This window comes from Salvelinus namaycush, chromosome 8 (genome assembly GCF_016432855.1).
Source record: "Salvelinus namaycush isolate Seneca chromosome 8, SaNama_1.0, whole genome shotgun sequence".
NCBI classification, from domain to species: domain Eukaryota; kingdom Metazoa; phylum Chordata; class Actinopteri; order Salmoniformes; family Salmonidae; genus Salvelinus; species Salvelinus namaycush.
The window spans coordinates 45,331,636-45,356,696 of record NC_052314.1 but is presented as its reverse complement, the minus strand read 5'-3'; the positions used below and the strand labels follow the sequence as shown (position 1 = coordinate 45,356,696).

The 25,061-nt window shown below is 41.0% G+C and overlaps 1 protein-coding gene across 2 annotated transcripts; it reads right to left on the bottom strand.

Annotated features, from left to right (window-relative positions):
* Positions 1–1,700: 1,700 nt before the first annotated feature.
* LOC120052731 (serine/threonine-protein phosphatase 4 catalytic subunit B) lies at positions 1,701–24,718 on the bottom strand. Of its 2 annotated transcripts, none has more exons than XM_038999812.1 (9): positions 24,578–24,718; positions 23,801–24,104; positions 23,653–23,704; positions 8,123–8,173; positions 7,805–7,906; positions 7,286–7,459; positions 3,656–3,782; positions 3,321–3,510; positions 1,701–3,119 (listed from the first exon to the last, which is right to left on the bottom strand). In XM_038999812.1, exons 2-9 carry the CDS (start codon positions 23,908–23,910, stop codon positions 2,990–2,992), a joined length of 936 nt encoding a protein of 311 aa, XP_038855740.1. In that variant the 5' UTR covers positions 23,911–24,104; positions 24,578–24,718; the 3' UTR covers positions 1,701–2,989. The 2 variants fall into 2 exon arrangements, with proteins under 2 accessions (XP_038855740.1, XP_038855741.1); XM_038999813.1 differs by having other exon boundaries at positions 23,801–24,011.
* Between the last annotated feature and the right edge of the window lie 343 nt (positions 24,719–25,061).

Genomic DNA, 25,061 nt, shown 5'->3' with positions numbered 1-25,061 from the left:
AGACCAGAGAGCTGTGTAAGGACATCAGGGATAAAATTGTAGACCTGCACAAGGCTGGGATGGGCTACAGGACAATAGGCAAGCAGCTTGGTGAGAAGGCAACAACTGTTGGCGCAATTATTAGAAAATGGAAGAAGTTCAAGATGACGGGCAATCACCCTCGGTCTGGGGCTCCATGCAAGATCTCACCTCGTGGGGCATCAATGATCATGAGGAAGGTGAGGGATCAGCCCAGAACTACACGGCAGGACCTGGTCAATGACCTGAAGAGAGCTGGGACCACAGTCTCAAAGAAAACCATTAGTAACACACTACGCCGTCATGGATTACAATCCTGCAGCGCACGCAAGGTCCCCCTGCTCAAGCCAGCACATGTCCAGGCCCGTCTGAAGTTTGCCAATGACCATCTGGATGATCCAGAGGAGGAATGGGAGAAGGTCATGTGGTCTGATGAGACAAAAATAGAGCTTTTTGGTCTAAACTCCACTCACCGTGTTTGGAGGAAGAAGAAGGATGAGTACAACCTCAAGAACACCATCCCAACCGTGAAGCATGGAGGTGGAAACATCATTCTTTGGGGATGCTTTTCTGCAAAGGGGACAGGACGACTGCACAATATTGAGGGGAGGATGGATGGGGCCATGTATCGCGAGATCTTGGCCAACAACCTCCTTCCCTCAGTAAGAGCATTGAAGATGGGTCGTGGCTGGGTCTTCCAGCATGACAACGACCCGAAACACACAGCCAGGGCAACTAAGGAGTGGCTCCGAAAGAAGCATCTCAAGGTCCTGGATGGAGTGGCCTAGCCAGTCTCCAGACCTCAACCCAATAGAAAATCTTTGGAGGGAGCTGAAAGTCCTTATTGCCCAGCGACAGCCCCGAAACCTGAAGGATCTGGAGAAGGTCTGTATGGAGGAGTGGGCCAAAATCCCTGCTGCAGTGTGTGCAAACCTGGTCAAGAACTACAGGAAACGTATGATCTCTGTAATTGCAAACAAAGGTTTCTGTACCAAATATGAAGTTCTGCTTTTCTGATGTATCAAATACTTATGTCATGCAATAAAATGCAACTTAATTACTTAAAAATCATACAATGTGATTTTTGTTTTAGATTCCGTCTCTCACGGTTGAAGTGTACCTCTGATAAAAAATTACAGACCTCTACATGCTTTGTAAGTAGGAAAACCTGCAAAATCTGCAGTGTATCAAATACTTGTTCTCCCCACTGTACCTTGGAAATAAGAATATTTGGTAATAGGAATTCTTCCAGGTAATTTTGTCCAAAATTAGGTTGTAGGTTTGGATTTTTATCCAACTTTGGAGTTTATCCAACTCTTAATCTTTTTTGCAAAAACATGCTGAAAAATGCAGGAGCCCATCTGCTCATGATCTCACTCTCTCCAAAATTATTGCTCTGTGAATTTCCACATTATATATTTAAATATAAACATTTATGTAGAAATATATAAAACAGTCACGCTGGACATGTGTGCCTGCTAAATTACTAAGATGTTATCTAAAATCACCACACTTACTCATTTCATACCTTTTGTAATATTGCAATTAGGACTTTGGTTGGGAACAACACTCAACAGTATATCATGTCTGGATATATAATTGAAGGTTAGGTCAAAAACGTTTTATTTTTTTCCACTCCATGCATCAACTGGCTAAATAAACAGAACTTGAAACGTCCAAACTATAGCCACTCCAGCAGAAAAGGAGATTTGATACAAAAAGATTTTATTTTCACAATATCAAAAGTCAACAGTGAACCCTACAGAGATTTGTGGATCAATAGGCATCAACAAGGTACAGAAAAAAAAAACTTGTGTGTGTGTAGTGATCCCATTTAACCAGTTACTTTATTTTTGTTTGAGTGTAGGTGCTGTTTAGGATATGCTGAGTAGCATTGAGAACAATGTTTTTGAAAACTGAGTTAGAGAAAACACAAGCAAACAGGAAACTGAAATAGCAAACTGAAGAAAAATTATTTTTGCAGTTCATCCTTTACACAACAGTTATACAAAAATCGAAGAAAAGAAAAATGTGTAAGAAATTATGCATATGGAAAATTCAACCCAGAAATGGGTTAATTTCCTATATCTGCAGATTAAAATATTCTTTCATCTCCTTTCAAGTATCCCTCCATCTGTAGGACAATGTTCACATTTTCAAATGTAAAAATACTACAAGATCAGAGGGAAGGGCAAATACCAAACAACTCAATGGCGGTGAGAGGGGATAAGAGAAGTTAATAGGAGGGGAGGAAGAAAAGAACGACGTGATGGCCATTGTAAAGAGCTGAAATGGGCACAGATTCATTCGGACCCCCAAAGCAGTCACAACTAGATACTTCATGATCTTCCAACCAAGGCCTGGACAGTATCAGCAGTATGGTAATAGCTCCACCTCATCCTCTGATAGGGTAGGTGGATAGAGGGCTAGGTGGAGTTTCTGCCATATTGCTTACACTGACACAGCTCTTTCATCTCTACAGTGGGGAATCAAGAAGTGTCTAGGGCAGGGGTAGGCAACCCTGGTCCTGGTGTGCGGAAGGCACCTCCTGTTTTTGATTAAACCGACCTGGAAGACCAAATGTGTTGAATTTAGGCAATCACTGAACTGATCAATAAGCTTAGTAGCTCAATGTGGTGCCTTGAGACAATTGTACAGTACCTGCAGCACTCCAGGAACAGGGTTGTCTACCCCTGGTCTAGGGGTCAGTTTGAAACAGAACCAAAGAGGTTCAAGACACCAGAATCCATCCTAACATAAAGGGCGCGTTCCCCTGCCCAGGCATTGCTGACGCATGCCAGATCTTACAACCCCTGGATAGACATTTTAAGTATCAGCTAACCACATCAAGTTATAGCAATATAGCAGTCGATGACAGTCAATGACGTGGCACGCAACCATTGGTTGATGCATGCAACGTCTGAGCAGGGGAACACGACCAAAGGCTCCATATTCCCTCCAGGGTGAGAGGTCACAGGAAGTAGTCTGCCACTGGCTTTTTGGAGGGAATGCCCCTGGTTTCCTGCGGAGCGGCTTCAAATATGATGAACTCCCTCTGCAGGTGCTCATCCAGCTCCAAGATGGCTGCCACATTACCACATCTGTGTGTTACAGGGGAGGGAGAGAGGGAGCAGAAGAGATAGATGGTTGCTATGGTGACCTAAACATTGCTATAAGCTAACAACATGCATACACAGCAGAGTTTGGCCATAAACGCAGCAGTCCAAATGCAGAATATATAGGACGGGAGAAAAAAACGAAACGACAAGCAAGCAAGAAAAAGATGGAGACAGGACACAGACCTGTAGCAGTAGTTGGGTGCGGACCACACAGTTAGCACGGTCTCATTGAAGTGCCACTTGTAGCCCTCCATGACCAGCTGGTGGGCCCTGCAGATCATGTGGATGTCATTGGCCGCGTTGAACTGGGCCACCACGTCACTGCCAAACAGGTAGCCCGCCCCCCTCGGGCTCACACCCCACCCTGTGGTGTCTGGGAGAGAGAAACTTGAGTTGTCTCATTCCTTTTCGTTGGGGCATAAATGCTAAAATGTGTGAGACCGACTTGGTGGAATCGTCACCATCCTGCTTATAGCTACACGTTTTTGGGGTGGAAGGGTTATTTACCAGTATCTTACCTTCTGGGTCAGACCACAGCAGGTCACACATGGGGCCATCGTGAGGCACTTCCTGCTTCCTGTCGATAGTTCTGATCTGGTCCAGAGTTTGAATAGAGGGAGAAAGGCCACCGTGCACACAGAATATCTACACAATGAGAGAAATAGAGAGAGAAAGAATCTACATTGAACAAAACTATAAACACATGTTTCATGAGCTGAAATATAAGATCCCTGACATTTTTCATACGCACAAAATGCTTATTTCTCTCAAAATGTAGTACGCACATTGTTTACATCTCTTTTAGTGAGCATTTCTCCTTTGCCAAGATAATCCATCCACCTGACAGGTGTGGCATATCAAGAAGCCGATTAAACAGCATGACCATTACACAGGTGCACCTTGTGCTGGGGACAATAAAAGGCCACTCTAAAATGTGCAGTTTTGTTACACACCACACTCCCACAGATTAGAGGTTGACCGATTATGATTTTTCAACGCCGATACCGATTATTGGAGGATCAAAAAAAGCTGATACCGATTAATCGGCCATTTAAAAAAAAATGTATTTGTGATAATGACATCAATACTGAATGAACACTTATTTTAACTTAATATAATACATCAATAAAATCAATTTAGCCTCAAATAAATAATGAAACATGTTCAATTTGGTTTAAATAAGCAAAAACAAAGTGTTGGAGAAGAAAGTAAAAGTACAATATGTGCCATGTAAGAAAGCTAATGTTTAAGTTCCTTGCTCAGAACATGAGAACATATGAAAGCTGGTGGTTCCTTTTAACATGAGTCTTCAATATTCCCAGGTAAGAAGTTTTAGGTTGTAGTTATTATAGGAATTATAGGACTATTTCTCTCTATACCATTTGTATTTCATATACCTTTGACTATTGGATGTTCTTATAGGCACTTTAGTATTGCCAGTGTAACAGTATAGCTTCCGTCCCTCTCCTCGCTCCTGCCTGGGCTCGAACGAGGAACACATCGACAACAGCCACCCTCGAAGCAGCGTTACCCATGCAGAGCAAGGGGAACAACTACTCCAAGTCTCAGAGCGAGTGACGTTTCAAACGCTATTAGCGCACACCCCGCTAACTAGCTAGCCATTTCACATCGGTTACACCAGCCTAATCTCGGGAGTTGATAGGCTTGAAGTCATAAACAGTAGAGCTGCTGGCAAAACGCACGAAAGTGCTGTTTGAATGAATGCTTACGAGCATGCTGGTGCCTACCATCGCTCAGTCAGACTGCTCTATCAAATCATAGACTTAATTATAACATAATAACACACAGAAATACGAGCCTTTGGTCATTAATATGGTCGGATCCGGAAACCATCATCTCGAAAACAAAACATTTATTTTTTACGGAACCATTCCATATTTTATCTAACGGGTGGCATCCATAAGTCTAAATATTCCTGTTACATTGCACAACCTTCAATGTTATGTCATAATTACGTAAAATTCTGGCAAATTAGTTCGCAACAAGCCAGGCGGCCCAAACTGTTGCATATACCCTGACTCTGCGTGCAATGAACGCAAGAGAAGTGACACAATTTCACCTGGTTAATATTGCCTGCTAACCTGGATTTCTTTTAGCTAAATATGCAGCTTTAAAAATATATACTTCTGTGTATTGATTTTAAGAAAGGCATTGATGTTTATGGTTAGGTACGTCGTGCAACGATTGTGCTTTTTTCGCAAATGCGCTTTTGTTAAACCATCCCCCGTTTGGCGAAGTTGGCTGTCTTTGTTAGGGATAAATAGTCTTCACACAGTTCGCAACGAGCCAAGCGGCCCAAATGCATATACCCTGACTCTGTTGCAAGAGAAGTGACACAAAGAAATTCATGTTATCAGGCAATATTAACTAAATATGCAGGTTTAAAAATATATACTTGTGTATTGATTTTAAGAAAGGCATTGATGTTTATGGTTAGGTACCTTTTTCGTGAATGCGCACCGCATCGATTATATGCAACGCAGGACACGCTAGATAAACTAGTAATATCATCAACCATATGTGTAGTTAACTAGTGATTATGATTGATTGTTTTTTATAAGATAAGTTTAATGCTAGCTAGCAACTTACCTTGGCATCTTACTGCATTCGCGTAACAGGCAGGCTCCTCGTGGAGTGCAATGAGAAGCAGGTGGTTAGAGCGTTGGACTAGTTAACCGTAAGGTTGCAAGATTGAATCCCCGAGCTGACAAGATAAAAATCTGTCGTTCTGCCCCTGAACAAGGCAGTTAACCCACCGTTCCTAGGCCGTCATTGAAAATAAGAATGTGTTCTTAACTGACTTGCCTAGTTAAATAAAGGTGTAAAAATTAATAATTAAATACCGATTTCCGATTGTTATGAAAACTTGAAATCGGCCATTCCGATTAATCGGTCGACCTCTACCACAGATGTCTCAAGTTAAGGGAGCGTGCAATTGGCATGCTGACTGCAGGAACATCCACCAGAGCTGTTGCCAGAGAAATTAATGTTAATTTCTCTACCATAAGCCACCTCCAACGTCTAGAGAATTTGGCAGTAGGTCCAACCGGCCTCACAACAGCAGACCACGTGTAAGGCGTTGTGTGGAGCATTTCTTATCGATGGCAATTTGAACGCACAGTGACGAGATCCTGAGGCCCATTGTCGTGCCATTCATCCGCAGCCATCACCTCATGTTTCAGCATGATAATCCACAGCCCCATGTAGCAAGGATCTGTACACAATTCCTGGAAGCTGAAAATATCATAGTTCTTCCATGACCTGCACACAGACATGTCACCCATTAAGCACGTTTGGGATGCTCTGGATCGACGTGTACAACAGCGTGTTCTAGTTCCTGCCAATATCCAGCAACTGCATAGCCATTGAAGAGGAGTGGGACAACATTTCACAGGCCACAATCAACAGCCTGATCAACTCTATGTGAAGGAGATGTTTCGCGCTGAATGAGGCAAATGGCGGTTACAGCAGACACTGACTGGTTCTGATCCACACCGCCAACTTATTTTTTTAAAGGTATCAGTGACCAACAGATGCATATCTGTATTCCCAGTCATGTGAAATCCATAGATTAAGGTATCAGTGACCAACAGATGCATATCTGTATTCCCAGTCATGTGAAATCCATAGATTAAGGCCTAATGAATTTATTTCATTTGACTGATTTTCTCATATGAACTGTAACTCGGTAAAACCTTTCAAATCGTTACATGGTGTTTATATTTTTGTTCGGTATAGTTAAGGCCTTACACAATCCAACTCAAGAAACAGGTTTCTTTAAAAACATTCTTCTCAATAAAGCAACAAAATATGTTTGAACCGATGGGTGCGATTGTGATCCAGAGTTACTTGCATTAATTACAGAGGAAAACCTAAGCTAGCAGGAAAGATATAAAGAGGGGAGATTGTCACGAGTCATGCTGTTTCAGTGAGACCTAGCTATTTAGTGAGACTAGCCATCTAACCATAGCAATCTAGCCTGGTCCCAGATCTATTTGTGCTGTATTATCAACTCCTATGTTCATTGTCACGTCCCTCCTTGGTATGACCATAGGAGTTGGTAAGATGGCACAAATAACAATCAGAGAGAAGCAGAGAAATGTGACTGAAGGGGCCGGGGAGCGCACCTTGCCGTCGATGATGGCAGAGAGGGACAGGTAATCAAAGATCTCGGTGCAATATCTCCACACGGTGACCGAACCGTACTTGCGGAGGCACTCGTCATAGAAGCCGTAGACCTGTGTGATCTGCCGTGACTCGTGGTTCCCTCGGATCAGAGTGATCCTGTCTGGATACCGCACCTGTGGGGGGAGGAAGGGGTAAGTTACTTGTTAGAATGGGTCCTTCAAAGGGACCCTACTGGCCAAAAAGCAAATGAGAGGGGTAGTAGGTCCGACTTTGTCCCATAGAGAGCTTAGGTTAGTAGTGGGGCAAGACACAAAGCGCACACTTCGCACAGTACAATGACAAAGTATAAAAAATGTCCAATCATTGCATTTCCTGAATTTACATAAGTTTAAATTGAACTAACTCCAACCCTGCATAGCATTAGAAACACTACTAGAGGGAGTAAAAGAGGGTCTGAAGAATGAAAACATCTAGCCTCAGAATAATTGAATAGCTCTGATTTGGCTTCTCTCGAGTACCTTGAGTGCTAGGAGCAGCAGGAACGTCTCCACGCTGTAGAAGCCTCGGTCCACAAAGTCACCCATGAAGAGATAGTTTGTCTCCGGAACATCACCCCCTACCTTGCACACACGCAAATGAAGTGTTAAATAATGACACATCAAAAATCGCACAGTAGAATATGACATGTATGTAAATTACATGGAGTTTATGGCATTATGAAGCAAAAAATGGTGCATATGTTGAGTTTGGAACTGTACAGACACCGCACAAAGAGGCACTGAGAAATCATACAGATGAAATTCAGGAAATACAGACAGAAAGGAGACTGAACTTACTCTAAACAGCTCCTTTAGGTCATAAAACTGTCCATGAATATCCCCACACACCTGTGATAGAAAAGAAGAATTGTTGGGAATTAAAGGGAAACAATTCAGGAAGTAAAGCTGAGCAAACATGTATTCAATTCACTAATACTAAACATGTGCTTCTAAAATAGAAAAATCAATATTTTGATCTTGAACAACGTTTATTAGAGGTATATGGGTAGCGGCATCTTGAATTGCCATTGTAACAACTGACGCCAATGTGTCATTGGTAGGAGTGAGCAAATTGTGCGTTTTGGCGTTGAGACAAAGTGAATGCGGCCACTGGGAGGTGCCGTGCCTCTACTGGACCTGAAAAATTTCTCAACTTTGACAGCTCTGTCATTGAGATCAGGACAACAATATTAAGGTATGAAACTGTATACAATTCGCTTTAATGTTGGTAATTATATGTACATTTTAGAGTATTTTTTCCAATTGATGAGTCCGTGAAATAAAATGTTGACAATCAGCCAAAATGAGGCAAAGTATCTAACTAGCCAGCCTACCGTAATTGCTGGACTATTAAGCGCACCTGAATATAAGCCGTACCCACTGAATTTTTAAAAAATATGTATTTTGTACATAAATAAACCGCACATGTCTATAAGCCGCAAGTGCCTACCGGTACATTGAAACAAATGAACTTTACACAGCCTTTAAACGAAACACGGCTTGTAACAAAAATAAATAGGCTTTAACGAAACACGGCTTGTAACAAAAATTAAAAAAATAGCAGTAAACAGTAGCCTACCAAGAAAGTCAAACTTCATTGCGGTGGCGATTGTTTTGGCTTTCAGTCGGATCTGCACAGTTGAAACACCTCGGCCGTCTGCTCTCTGTGTGTTGCCCCAGTCTTCAAGCTCATTTTCTAGTTCGGGCCATCTGCTTTTCTTCTCTGAAATCGTTTGTTGTCTTTTTGCACAGTTCCTCGCGCTGCTGTTTCCAACGTCTTATCATCAACTCATTAAGGCCAAGCTCCCGTGCAGCAGCTCTATTTCCTTTTCCAACAGCCAGATCGATCGCCTTCAACTTGAAAGCTGCATCATATGCATTTCTCCGTGTCTTTGCCATGATGAGGGTGACAAAATGACCACCGTAATCAAAGTGATGGGAAGTTTGAGCGCGCTCGATTTACGTCACATTATGTGACGAAGCTCAGTTTTTTGGCGGCGTGAATCTTGTGAAAAAAAAAAAAATCATAAATTAGCCGCGTCATTGTATAAACCGCGAGGTTCATAGCGTGGGAAAAAAGTAGCGGCTTGTAGTCCAGCAATTACGGTACTTGATTTAGCTCGTCTTGTCTTTTTTATGTAAATGGTTTCATTGATAACTACAAACTAAAATACTCCTATTGACAATTTGAAGAGCATTTGTCATTAGGTATGAGCGAGACCTAGCTAACACAAACTGGCAAATGATTAAGTTAGATATGAAGAAGTGTTGCATGGTATACCAGTACCACAGTAATGTCACGGTACCAAAACGTCATGATACCAACATTTTAGAATACCATAGTACCGTTTCATATGATACTATGACATTTTTCAGCCCTACTGATCTAAAGAACCCGCTGGCACCTGTTATAATTTTTTAAAATAAATTCTGTAAAAAAAATGTAAGCAACAGCAACAAGTCTCTTGTTAGCACCGGTCCAATAATGTCCCCTTCACTTTCATATGTGGCAGCTGTAATCCGCTAGCCGCATCCCATTCCAGCTATCAATCACCAGCTTCTCTCCATCCGCTCTTCCTGCGCATCTATTCCTCAGTTTTTAAAATATAATTTAGCCGTGATGGCGAGGGGGGATGCAGACACTGATCAGTCTTCTGTTGTTACATTTGTACATTTGATACATTGGAGCAGCATGCAGAGCGAGCAAAGTTGATAGGTCTACATTCTATATAATTTCATCCCTGGTATATCCAAGAGCACAGGACAGTCTGATAGGCTTTGCAAAGGGTTAACTTCTTCTTGATAGGGGGCGCAATTGAAACATATGGCAAAATATGCGTACCCATTTTAAACTGCCTATTTCTCATCCCCCGAAACTAGAATATGCATATAATAGTCAGATTAGGATAGAAAACACTCTGAAGTTTCCAAAACTGTAAGAATTTTGTCTGTGAGTTAAATAGAACTTTTATTGCAGGTGAAAACCTGAGAAAATTTCAAGCAGGAAGTGGCACTAATTTTGAGAGCTCTGTGTTCGAAAGCCTTCCTATTGCATATGTGAAGTCTCATCAATAAGACCTCTTTTTCTATGTCTTCCCTAAGGTGTCAACAGCTTTTAGACGTAGTTTCAGGCCTTTATTTTGAAGGATGAGCTTGTAAGAGCACATTGAGTAAGTGGACAGGTGGGGGCTCTCCGGGTGAATCATGCGTAAATCTGAAAAGGTAACCATTGTTTCTTTCGCTCTAGTGAGAAGCCAACTGTCCCGGCTAATTTATTATCGAATAGATTTGTGAAAAACACAATGAAGTTGGATCAGAAACAACGGTTGACATGTTATTGTGGACATTATGGATATCATTTGGAATTTTTTTCACCGTTGTCGCGAACGCTTTTTCCTGTGAATTCCTGGGTCATGACGCAACAAACAAACGGAGTTATTTGGATGTGAAACATATCTTTATGGAACAAAAGGAACATTTGCTGTCTAACTGGGAGTCTCGTGAGTGAAACCAACCGAAAATCAACTAAGGTAAACGATCCATTTGATTGCTTTGCTGGATGTTGTTACCGAGTTACCTGACGCTAGCTGTTCTTATTGTTTTGTCGAGCGATCGATACATTTACACAAATGCATGTATTGCTTTCGCTGTAAAGCATCATTTCAAAATCTGAGACGACAGATGGATTAAGGAAAGGCTAAGCTGTGTTTTGCAATACTCCACTTGTGATTTCATGAAATTATATTTTATGATTACCCTCTGGCGCTAGGCTAGGCTAGTCAGGGTTTTTAATGACAGAAAACCCGGATCCAGGATGGGTAGCAATGAAAGGTTAAAAAATATGACTCACATTACTGGAGCAACCTTTTATTCTTCCTGCGCAATTTCGCACGCATTTGATATAATTTCACAAACCATGTCACTGGCTGGGCTGTTTTAAACTAATCCCGGGCCATTGTTCAGTCAAGTTACCTAGGTAGCTAACAACCTGGTAACTTGACAGTAGGTCTAGGCATATTTGATTTGCACAGGAAGAAAGGAAAAGGGTCTACTACTCATGAGATGTGTTTCAAAAGGTAGGATTCATATAGGCCTAATGTAAGATTAAACTAACAAAAATCTCTCTCTTTCTGGTGCTCCTTACATTGTTTGGTGCCTAACTTTTTTAAAGTTAGGAGCAGTGAGTATCTGTTTATGAGGGAGACAGAGTGTGTGAGGGAGGGAGAGTATGTGTGAGTCTTAACTGAAGAGTAAAAGTTTAATTAAGTGTTTTCCCCTTACTGCCACAATGACATGCAGACCATTATGCATGTATATTCCGTCATCCCATTCCTCCAGCCAAATCACAGGCAGGCCTTTGCAAATATGAGCAAATTAGTCATTCTATGCAGTATTCTATTATACAGTGAACAGTGTGAAGTTAAATTAAATATGTTGTATTGCGTAGAAGTGTGAATATCAGTGACAGATTTTTTTGTATAGCACATGCGTTTAGAAAACGGGAACAAGTGTGGGAAATGGGGCGAACAGGACACTAAGCCACTATTTCATCAAATTGTGAAAAACTCAACACAGGTTAATGAGAAAGGTGTGCTTGAAAGGATGCACATAACTCTGCAATGTTGGGTTGTATTGGAGAGAGTCTGTCTTAAATCATTTTCCACACAGCCTGTGCCTATATTTAGTTTTCATGCTAGTGAGTGCCCGAGAATCCACTCTCACATAGGTACTGGTTGCAAAGGGCATCAGTGTCTTAACAGTATCGATTTGCCAAGGCAGGATACTCTGAGCGCAACCCTATCCAGAAATCTGGCAGTGGCTTCTGCTTAAATTCAATTTTCACAGAACCGCCTGTTGCAATTTCGATGAGGCTCTCTTGTTCAGATATCGGTAAATGGACTGGAGGCAGGGCATGAAAGGGATAACGAATCCAGTTGTTTGTGTCGTTCGTTTCGGAAAAGTACATGTGTAATTGCGCACCCAGCTCACTGAGGTGCTTCGCTATATCACATTTGACATTGTCCATAAGCTTGAGTTGATTTGCACACAAAAAATCATACAATGATGGAAAGATCTGTGTGTTGTCCTTGTTAATGCAGACAGAAAAGAGCTCCAACTTCTTAATCATAGCCTCAATTTTGTCCCGCACATTGAATATAGTTGTGGAGTCCCTGTAATCCTAGTCACATTCAGTGGAAAAAAAACATCACCCAGATAGGCCAGTTGTGAGAGAAACTCATCATCATGCAAGCAGTCAGACAAGTAAAACGTATGGTCAGTAAAGAAAACTTTAAGCTCGTCTCTCATTTTTCTTTTTTTCTTTTTTAAACGTGTCAATACTTTGCCCCTTGATAACCAGCGCACTTCTGTAGGTTGTAAAAGTGTTACATGGTCGCTGCCCATATCATTGCATAATGCAGAAAATACACGGGAGTTCAGGGGCCTTGCTTTAACAAAGTTAAACATTTTCACTGTAGTGTCCAAAACATCTTTCAAGCTGTCAGGCATTCCCTTGGCAGCAATGTCCTCTCGGTGAATGCTGCAGTGTACCCAAGTGGCATCGGGAGCAACTGCTTGCACGCACGTTACCACTCCACTATGTCTCCCTGTCATGGCTTTTGTGCCATCAATACAGATACGAACGCAGCTTGACCACCAAAGTCCAATTGATGTCACAAAGCTGTCCAGAACATTAAAAATATCCTCTCCTGTTGTCCTGGTTTCCAGTGGTTTGCAGAAGAGGATGTCTTCCTTAATTGACCCCCAATAAACATAACGGACATACAGTTGAAGTTAGAAGTTTACATAGTTTACAAGTTTGCACGTCAATAAAACTCGTTTTTCAACCACTCCACAAATTTCTTGTTAACAAACTATAGTTTTGGCAAGTCGGTCAGGACATCTACTTTGTGCACGACAAGTAATTTATCCAACAATTGTTTACAGACAGATTATTTCACTGTATCACAATTCCAGTGGGTCAGAAGTTTACATACACTAAATTGACTGTGCCTTTAAACAGCTTGGAAAATTCTAGAAAATTATGTCATGGCTTTAGAAGCTTCTGATAGGCTAATTGACATCATTTGAGTCAATTGGAGGTTTACCTGTGGATGTATTTCAAGGCCTATCTTCAAACTCAGTGCCTCTTTGCTTGACATCATGGGAATATCAAAAGAAATCAGCCAAGACCACAAATGAAAAATTGTAGACCTCCACAAGTCTGGTTCATCCTTGGGAGCAATTTTCAAATGCCTGAAGGTACCACGTTCATCTGTACAAACAATAGTACGCCAGTATAAACACCATGGGACCACGCAGCCGTCATACCGCTAAGGAAGGAGACGCGTTCTGTCTCCTAGAGATGAACATACTTTGGTGCGAAAAGTGCAAATCAATCCCAGAACAACAGCAAAGGATCTTGTGAAGATGCTGGAGGAAAGAGGCACAAATATATCTATATCCACAGTAAAACGAGTTCTATATCGACATAACCTGAAAGGCCGCTCAGCAAGGAAGAAGACACTGCTCCAAAACCGCCATTAAAAAGCCAGACTACGGTTTGCAACTGCACATGGTGACAAAGATGGTACTTTTTGGAGGAATGTCCTCTGGTCTGATGAAACAAAAATAGAACTGTTTGGCCATAATGACCATCGTTATGTTTGGAGGAAAAAGGGGGAGGCTTGCAAGCCGAACACCACCATCCCAACCGTGAAGCACGGGGGTGGCAGCATCATGTTGTGGGGGTGCTTTGCTGCAGGAGGGACTGGTGCACATCACAAAATAGATGGCTTCATGAGGGAGGGAAATGTATGTGGATATATTGAAGCAACATCTCAAGACATCAGTCAGGAAGTTAAAGCTTGGTCACAAATGGGTCTTCCAAATGGACAATGACCCCAAGCATACTTCCAAAGTTGTGGCAAAATGGCTTAAGGACAACAAAGTCAAGGTATTGGAGTGGCCATCACAAAGCCCTGACCTCAATCCTATAGAACATTTGTGGGCAGAACTGAAAAAGCGTGTGCGAGCAAGGAGGACTACAAACCTGACTCAGTTACACCAGCTCCGTCAGGAGGAATGTGCCAAAATTCACCAAACTTATTGTGGGAAGCTTGTGGAAGGCTACCCAAAACATTTGACCTAAGTTAAACTATTTAAAGGCAATGCTACCAAATACTAATTAAGTGTATGTAAACTTCTGACCCACTGGGAATGTGATGAAAGAAATAAAAGCTGAAATAAATAATTCTCTCTACTATTATTCTGACATTTGACATTCTTAAAATTAAGTGGTGATCCTAACTGACCTAAGACAGGGAATTTTTACGAGGATTAAATGTCAGGAATTGTGAAAAACTGAGTCTAAATGTATTTGGCTAAGGTGCATGTAAACTTCCGACTTCAACTGTATACCAGGAGCTGTAACAGGAGCTGTGCCAGGCCCGCCACGTCTGTTGACTCATCCAGCTGTAACGCAAAGAATTCACTGGCTTGTATGCAAAGCAGTAATTGTTTCAAAACATCTTCTGCCATGTCACTGATGCGTCATGAAACAGTTGTTTGATGAAGTCATTGTCTGTACAGTTTTTTTGGCCTTTCGCCCCGCTTTGTCCCAGTCAAATCCGCGGCAGCAGGAAGAATAAAGTCCTCCACAATAGTATGGGGCTTGCCTGTCCTAGCCACTCGGTAGCTCACCATATAAGACGCTTCTAGCCCCGTCTTATTAATGGTATCTGTTGCTTTTATACATGTCTTACTACTCGAAAGTCGTCAATTCTCACTCAAAATTCCTGTGGCTTATTTTTCAAATAGGCATGTTTAGTTTCTAAATGTCTGCACAAGTGTGAAGGTTTCATTGAGTTGTGAGAGTACTTTTGCACATATAACACACTGTGGCTGAGGAAAGGCACTGCTCCCAATATAAGTGTACCCCAAATCTATGTAGTTCTCATCATATTTGCGCCTCTTCGATGGTCCAACATCCCTGTCTGTTGTTCTGTGCTTTCCTGGGTAAGGGGGCAGTAGCTCTTCGGCTGCATCAGATTCACAACTGTCAGTGTCCATGCTAGCTGGGCTAGAAACAAACATAGAATTACTGATGCTAGCATTGGATGTGCTTGTGTAAGCAGAACAACTTGTGTTGTCAACAGGTGCAGGTGTAGTACTGCTGGTAGTAGCAGTACTACCAGTATAGCTGGTATGTGTATCCATGGACACGGGCCTTACTTTTAACCATTTATTTATTTTAGAGCAAACAGAATGAGCAGCAGCTACATTTGGCTACATACGGACCGTTAGTGAAATTCCCGCGAGACAGTAACAGTTAATGTGATTGGATGTTAATTATTTGACTAGGCTACCTGTATTTGAAATTGTGTTGTTATTTCGCTCAACACTAGATTGTTTAACTTTATTTTTGGCAGTGAAACAAAGCTACTCAGGCGAGGGAAAAAAACTCACCCAAATGCATAGCCACATTGGAAAATCTAAATGGGCTGTTTGAAAATGTGAATCACATTTTTATTTGGCGTACCCCCGATGGCATTGCGCGTACCCCGCCTTAGATCATGTATTTTCAGGCTTGCGAAGCAACTGCTTTTTATCCCTCTCAATCCTGTGTTCCCTCCTCTCTGTCTCAGTGTCTTGCTCCGCACAGACCGGACAAGTTTAAGCGGGTGTGCAATGGAGTATGGTCATTGCAGTTAGTTAAGCACAGAAAACGTGGTAATTATGTAGAATATTGGCCTGTTGGAAACTACAACTCCCTACTACATTGCACAGTTCAGGCTTGATCTGATTTCGCTCTACAGAAACTGCACATCGAGCTTACAGAAAAACAAGTCTGCCCTTTCCATAGTGGGGTCATACTAGTTTGTAGCCCAAACAGTTTGGACGCTACAGACAGAATTTGGCATATCGTCGGTACTGACTTCAGACGAGTCCCGTGTGGCTTCTGGGGGTCGTAAGAGCAAAACAGTGAACACCATAGTGCTCCTGAGAGTCTCATCTTTCCGTTGTGGTAATATTACCGTTTGGACGCTACAGATGTTTTCGTGAGGAGAGCAATTTTCAGGATGTCTCCTGTTCTGACAAACAGCCCTGTAGCTCTGCCACTTTCCACCGCAGATGTGGAAGGCCGATAGGCGGATGCGTTGGAATGAGACGCAGCCCATACAAAAGAAAACGGATATCTCTAGCTTAAACTGAAGGATTTGGATGGGAATTTGTGTATTATGTTAATTTGATTGACTCACTGGTGTGTAAATAGATTTAAGGATTATGGACTATCAAATATTAAATGATGTTACATGTTCTCAAATGTTAGAGGGAAAACCTTTGGAGAATAAATTGTAACTGTCACCTTGCAAGCCGATTGATAACTTGTACAACTCCCTTCCATTCACGGTTCCATTTTTAATGTGCTGAAGGGTCTTCGCTACTTGGGGAGACGAGATTGAAATGGACAAGCAGGAGGAAGTTTGAACCACCACGTGATACTGCTGCGTCTACCAAGATTTTTGACTGGAAGGTAACTGTCAATGATTATTGTTGTGTACTATTAGGCCTACAGTGGCTTCGGAATTTATTTAGACCCCTTGAATTTTTCCACTTGTTACATTCCAGCCTTATTCTAAAATGTATAAAAGTTTTTTCCCCCTCAAGCTACACACAATACCCCATAATAACAAAGCAAAAACAGGGTTTTAGAAATGTTTGCTAATTTATAAAAAATAAAAAACAGAAATATTACACATACATAAGTATTCAGAGCCTTTACTCAGTACTTTGTTGAAGCACATTTGACAGCGATTACAGCCTCAAGCCTTCTTGGGTATGACGTTACAAGCTTGGCACACCTGTATTTGGGGAGTTTCTCCCATTCTTCTCTGCAGATCCTCTCAAGCTCTGTCAGGTTGGATGGGAGGTGATGCTGCACAGCTATTTTCAGGTCTCTCCAGAGATGTTCGATCAGGTTTAAGTCTGGGCTCTGGTTGGGACACTCAAGGACATTCAAAGACTTGTCCCGAAGCCAATCCTGCGTTGTCTTGGCTGTGTGCTTAGGGTCGTTGTCCTGTTGGAAGGTGAACCTTTGCCCCAGTCTGAGGTCCTGAGAGCTCTGGAGCAGGTTTTCATCAAGGATCTCTCTGTACTTTGCTCTGTTCATCTTTGCCCCGATCCTGACTAGTCTCCCTGCCCCTGAAAAACAACCCCACAGCATGATTCTGCCACCACCATGCTTCACCGTTGGGATGTTGCCAGGTTTCCTCCAGAAGAATCTTGCTTCTCATGGTCTGAGAATCTTTAGGTGCCTTTTGGCAAACTTCAAGCGGGCTGACATGTGCCTTTTACTGAGGAGTGTCTTCCGTCTGGCCACTCTACCATTTAGGCCTGATTGGTGGAGAGCTGCAGAGATGGTTGTGCTTCTGGAAGGTTCTCCCATCTCCACAGAAGAACTCTGGAGCTCTGTCAGAGTGACCATCTGGTTCTTGGTCACCTCCCTGACCAAGGCACTTCTCCCCGATTGCTCAAATTGGCCAGCTCTAAGAAGAGTCTTGGTGGTTCCAAACTTCTTCCATTTAAGAGAGATGGAGGCCACTATGTCCTTTGGGAACTTCAATGCTGCAGAAATGTTTTGGTACCCTTCCCTATATATGTGCCTCGACACAATCCTGTCTTGACAATTCCTTCGACCTCATGGCTTGGTTTTTGCTCTGACATGCACTGTCAACTGTGGGACCTTACATAGACAGGTGTGTGCCTTTCCAAAATCATGTCCAATCAATCGAATTTACCACAGGTGGACTCCAATCAAGTTGTAGAAACACCTCAAGGATGATCAATGGAAACAGGATGCCCCTGAGCTCAATTTCAAATCTCATAGCAAAGGGTCTGAATACTTATGTAAATAAGGTATTTTTGTTTTTAGTTATTTAATAAATTTGCACACATTTCTGGAAACCTGTTTTTGCTTCGTCATTATGGGGTATTGTGTGTCGATTGCTGAGGATTTTGTATATGTTTTATTCATTTTAGAATAAGGCTGTAACGTAACAAAATGTAGGAAAAGTCAAGGGTCTGAATACTTACCGAAGGCACTGTATATATAAACTAGGTCCAAGGTTATTTTTATACTCACTCACTTGCTCTCTATGACACTGTGGTGCACTGTCAGCTCTTAGACATATCTGAGAAGGAAGACACTATGGACATGTCACCTGTGTACCAGGCAGTCAATAGTTGAACCCACGGTAAAAAGGATAGGCAGGGGCTGGAAAGACTGGACAACATGCTGCTGAGGCTGCAAACAGGGTTGAGGGACAATCACACAGGACTCATACATAGATATACAACACCAGTCAAAAGTTTGGACACATTTGTTAAACAGATCAAAAAAGTGGTTACTTTTGGTTACTACATGATTCCATGTGTTATTTCATCGTTTTGATGTCTTCACTATTATTCTACAATGTAGAAAATAGGAAAAATAAAAGGAAAACCCTTGAATGAGTAGATGTCCAAACTTTTGACTGGTACTGTACATACCATACATAGGTAATATTAAAAGGGACTCCTAGTCATCACCCAATAGCTCAGATTGTCACTGGTCATTTCCCCTTTCTTGCATGCTTTTAATTTGTTCCCATTTTGACTATTCGTGTATTAGGCTAAAGGCCTAAGAAGAAATTTAAGTTGTAAAAGCCAATTGTTATTATATGCCTTATTCTTATAATATTTTGTATTCCAGTTAAATTTTGATGATAATATCCCTGAGATTAATGTTTTATATAATGTTATGGTTATGACAGCATGATATAACTTGCACTTTATTTTCTGGGTGGAATGAGATCATGTATTCCCCTAACCTTATTCTTTCCATAAAGTTATTGTTTTATTTATATTACTTGTGTGTGTCTTTCCTTATCAAATGTAAGACTAAATGCAATTTGTAATATGTTTTGGTGCATATATGTATTTACTATATTATGCAAATAAAGTGTCTGATCACAGAATATTCCATAAAATTCTAGAAAAATACCACCAGTCATTAAAACAGCTGTCACTCATTCACAGTAAATAGTAGTACTATTCTGATTTCAGATTATCAATCCTTACAAAACAAGGAAGACTCACTATACTATTAAGTGTTTATCTTAATTAGGAAGTTGTGTAAATGGCAGTTGTTTGGGAAAAAGGTGTTTAAGATGTATAACACACAGGTGATTTTTTGATTGACATATCATTTCAAAGGGCTGTTTCTCAGCTTCCAAAATATGTATCATGTTTTCATAAATGGTTTGACACCAGCAAAGTATGGCTCATTAATATACGCAGGGGTCATGATTTGGACTGTGGCGGTCGCGAAATTTCGTCAGCCGGTGAAATCCATGCAATATAGCCTATACCTTCACAATATATCCATTATTTATTTTATACAGGTCTAAAGAAGCATGAAATGAAGAAAATTGTCAATTTCAGAAGAAAATAATAGCATATTCTGAGTTGTCCTTATGTTAGGTCCTGATGTGGCTATGTCAAATGGCAGTGGGCTACAATAGTTCATTTGCTTATAATTACGTGGCATTAATTGATATTACTTTATAGTATGAAGAATACAATTGAACAAAGCTGAATAAAATATAAATATTTTCTCCAAACGATTTGAGGGAGTGTGCACATGTGGCTATTCTATGTTGAGCGGCTAACAAAGAAATAGTTACTCCTATATGCTTAATTTAGAGTTATTAATGTAACTTTAGTTGTTCTACAAACGTTGGGCTATATGTTTTGATTTTTAATACATTGTAAGGCTGCATGATGAGACGCTAATAATGATTTGAAAAAAGTCACTTGAAAAGGCATGAGGTCTACTTTGTTTTTTGCGCAGGCTGTACACACTCCAATAGTCTCTCATTCACAATTTGACAAGCAAAGCACCAGAAAATAAATCCATGCCTTTTGTGGCCCGGAGTGCTGCATTGAACCCTTCTGCCGGAGTGTGCTGCACAATCCGAAGCGTCTCTCCCTCACGTGATCGGGTCTTTCTCACAGGATACAAGTTAAGATGGACAAATCGGGGACGCAACTGTGTGCGTCCTTATCCCATTCCAATATTGAAGATATTGGATGAACTGTGCACATTTACTTTTTGTAAGCCAACAAGATGAGCAGGCCTAACAAACAGCAAAAGCACTAGCCTGTCAATCTACTATCCCCCATAGTACAAAAGTCAACCTATTCTATTCTGTGCGAGAAATAAATATTCCACACAGTCTGAGACAGTTGTGGGATGCGATAGATCCCAAATTAATACAACCAACTAGCATCAAAAAACCTTTTTATGCAATGTGAGGCAACAGATCATAACGTTTAACTTACACTATTTCTTCACATTATAAGCTCAGAAATTAGCACATGGTAGTAGGATATAAGCGCAATTGTTCCATTAGCGGAAAACACCATTATGAAAAGTGACCGCAAATGCAATTATGCATGTAATGGTGAAAATGATTTACCCCAAACTTGAAACTCACTCGCAGCTTATATATATATATATATATATATAGATATAGCTATATATCTATATGCCAGATAGGCTCTACACCCCATGTAAAGCAGTTGCAAAAAAAGGCATTGTTTCTTATGCTGGGTATCATTCACAAGTGATGGGCTAATATTGTCACCCATCAAACTATTCTTGATTTAATATTGTCTTTACATATAGTAAATAATATATGTGTGACATTTTCTTTGATTTAGAATGGACCATTATCATGAACCTGTCTCGAAACAGGGGCACTGGGAAAAAATACATGTAATCTATGCACTTAAATAAGGGACGTTTTTCCACGTGGTTTATTTCATGCCAGGTAGGCTGTACTCATGTTGTTAATATAAGTAATGTGCTTAACCCTCCTGTTATGTTGCAGGTCAATTTGACCCATTTCCACTTTTGAGTTGTCTAAAATACTAGTTAACCTCCCTTTCTCTCCATGAAATTAAAGGACTTTGAACCTAACTTCAAAATTTGGACACACTGATGTGTTGTGGAATGTCTGTGTAGATATTATATACAAACATGATGTTGTGGATCCTTTTGACCCAGAGGCTTTCATGTGTATAGATATTGGCACAGGTCCAAAATAAACAAGTGTCTTTGTATTTTGTTTTCACTGGTTCTGGTTGCACTATTATAACTATGTTTGGGTGAAAAGGAGTTTCCCAAGGTAATCCTTCTCAGTGCGAGAGCAGCAGATCTCTGACACAGACACTCAAAAATTATCTCCAAAAGATTTTCAGTCAATGAAGCCTTATCACAAATTCTGGACTGTGACAGTGAAATAGAATAAGAGGTTTCAAAGACAGAGGATATTTCAGAGATAGAGGACAATGCTGTTGATGATCCAGATTGTGAATTTTTCTTTGGTGAAGAGGAGGAGTCTGCTATACCATCCCCTCCATCAGATGAGAGAGAGAACACGCAACAACCATCATCCAGAGAAGAGAGGACATGGAGGTCTAAAATGGTAATATAGAATGGTCACTGTCCCCACAACGAAGTCAAGGTAGGACTGTCAGCTCCAATGTAATCAAAATTGTTCCAGGGCCCCCCTCACAAAGACAGTAAAACCAGCAGTGTAGAATGCAATAAATACATCTGCAGGAAGCACACACATACATTGTGTTCAACATTTAGAGAGAAAGACTGAAGGGATCATTTTGACCAATAGGGTCAAATCACACCTAAGTGTTACTGGAAAATACAATACTTGGGGAAACTGAAAATGCTTGCTGTGAGAAAGGAAATATGTCAAACAAATAGTTCTTAAATGTTGAGTTTAAAAAAAATCTAATGTTCTTGTATTTCTTCTTTCTGAAAGGTCTGACAAGACTAAATAAAGTTTTGGCTGTTTTAACTTGATTATTTGACTGTCTTGAGCGTGTTTAAACTGTCCGGGTCAATCTGACCCATACCACAATGAACATAATTTCTTTTCAGCAAAGCACAAGGGTTAATATTAGGAAAGTTGAATAATAAATATAGTAGGCCTAGCCTATAGAAAGCTGATGGATCCTCTTTTTATTAGCGTTCATCAACATGTTTTCTCTTGCAATTGCATAACCTATATAAATGTTGCGCAACATGAGCTCATGGGCTCTCATTACGTGTTAGATTAGATTTTCGAATACATTTGCATTGATGTCAGAGCGATTAGAGGGACAAGAGTGCTGAGTACCAGGCAGTTAGCAAGTTTGGTGGGCTACTAAATGAACAGCAGCATCAGAGCTTGGAAAAGCCTAATTACCGTGACTAAGCGGTCATGTGGAATTTGACTGGCGGTGTGCCGGTAATGCGTTCCCCGCAAAGCCCTAGCCATGATCTCAGTCAATTCTGGAGTTTCAAAACTCTCCTACTGATGATGCAACAATGCCAATATGGCGATTTACAATTAAGGCTGGTTTACAGTCTGTCTATCTACATGTCTGTAGACAATTGTCTTAGGGACATCATGAACATTCTATTGTCATCCGACATCGAACTTTATACTTATGAAAAAGTATTAACACAAAACAGCCTCTGCATGACAACAGCAGCCCGGTGCTCCAAATAGCATACTTTCTCTATTTTAAGACCAATATATCCATCTGTTCAAAAATGAATTCAGTAAATGTCAATCTAGCAAGCCAGGCAACTAAAAGCAATTTTCTAAACAATGTTTTGGTTCGTTGTCTAGCCAGTTCAAATAATGATCAGAGTATAGCTGACAACGTCTAAACTTGAGTTACTTCTTATTCATTATTACAGAAAAGTAAACCCACAACAACAATTATTTACAAGGTAATGGCGAGCTTACAGAAAATAGCTTACTGCCACAGTGTGACGAAATAAAAGTAGGTCATTCTCATTCTGAGAATTTTAGAACTGCATCATCTGGTCACAGGAGGATTTGGTCTGGTTGCTGTGACAGTACGGTAACCACGACAACAGACGTTGCGACAGTGCAGACTTTTTTTAATGTCTGCACGACAAGGAAACTGACAGTCGCAGTGACAGACTACAGATATTCCACCAAGTATAAATTAAATGTTTTGACCAGCGACACTTGTTGCATAATTGCCTACAAACATGTTGTTAGACCAAGTATAAACTGGCCTTTACAGTTAGCTGGTGTTCTAAAGCCTAGCGTTTCCATTCCCCTAATGTATTCAGCCATCCAACATTACACATGTAACAATAGGGATCAGATTGGGAAGTGCAAATAATGGCAGTCTAGGCAGATCTACGAAGTAATCAAGATGTCTTCTATTCTGAAAATACTCACTGTAACTGGAGAGTCCACCCTCTGTACGTTACTCTCCTCTACCAGAATCTCCCTGTAACACAAACACAAGCAGACGACAGGCTTAGTGATGAAGATTTAGGTAGTATCAGAAATGTTGACGTAATATGGCCTGTTTATGTTTAATTACCTGGCCTTGGCGCACAGTGCTTTGACTTCATTTTCCTTGATGAGTTCACAGCGCCTAAGTTGTTCTATCTGTCTGTCCAGATCACTGATGTCCCCCATTGTCACACACATATGGAGCGAGAGGCTCACACGCAATCCTCACTCTGGGGTCTGGAGGAGTCTCCTACAGAGCCTCGCAAACACAGGGTGTGTATACTTCACACACAATCACCCTGGTCCGGGAACACACAAACACACTCTCTCTAGCTGTTCAGGCAGTTCTAGTCACAAAGAGAGAGCGGCAGATTGGTGCAATAGAGAGGGATCTATGAAAGATATAATATATGACATGTTTTAGAGCATGATTACATTAACACATTGTTATATGTCCGTTCTGTTCAGCCTGAGAGCTTCAAATAGTGGAAATCCCAATAAACTAACTAGCTTATAGCTAGCTAACGTTACTAGCGAAGTTAGCGAGTTAGTTAGCATGAAGTGAGTTCAACACTAACATAACGTTAGTTAATTGGTAACGTTAACTCAGTCGGCTAGTTGGCTGGTCTTTTCATTAAGGTTGGTATTATGGGTATATTTGTGTTAATATTTAATACCCAGATAGTTATCTTCTCTACCACGCACTGCGTTGTTAGCATTAGCTAACTAGTTAGCTAACAATCTCGGCCCGTTCATCAAGTAGTACGAAATGCTAACGTTGCTTAGCTAGCTAATTTAGCTTGCTAGCTATCTGTTACCTATGTTTTTTAGGCGAAAATGGCGTAACCCAAGCTAACACAAATACCTTTGAATATTGAGGAAGAAGAACTCGAAATACAGACATATAGCTGTTTTATTCCACGGTTATTTTCTTTTTTTCACCGGTTCACATAACCACCGCCGGACGGGCTCTGTCTGCAACTTCCGCTGTCGGGGACGCGCATTTTGTAGTCATGAAACGGGAGGGGAATTTTCAGTTTTTAAGCAAATATCCTACAGTTTGACATGACTATTGCTGTCTTCTTATGGTCAAACATTATAACAAAATCAATGGGGGCCTGACTGTCTACATATCTTTTCTACAACAGCGTCATTTCGCAAAAGAATATGCAGCATCATCTGGATATGTATGTAACAAAAGTTCAACATTCAACTTCTGCTACCATTTCTGTCATGCTGTCTATGAATACAATTTGACGCTTACGTTCGATAAATTCAAGGTATGCACCACACCAAACGCACTGCAAATGCCTCTGCAACGCAATCCTGCAAGGCAAACGCAGTGTTTC

Bases quoted from the DNA above. Each gene is read 5' to 3' on its own strand.
- LOC120052731 (XM_038999812.1), bottom strand. From the start codon at position 23,910: ATGTGTGTGACAATGGGGGACATCAGTGATCTGGACAGACAGATAGAA. The intron at 7,907-8,122 runs GTAAGTTCAGTC...CGTGTGTGCAAG, and splicing joins ACCTAAAGGAGCTGTTTAGA to GTAGGGGGTGATGTTCCGGA. The intron at 3,783-7,285 runs GTGCGCTCCCCG...CTCATTGTGTAG, and splicing joins CTGCCATCATCGACGGCAAG to ATATTCTGTGTGCACGGTGG.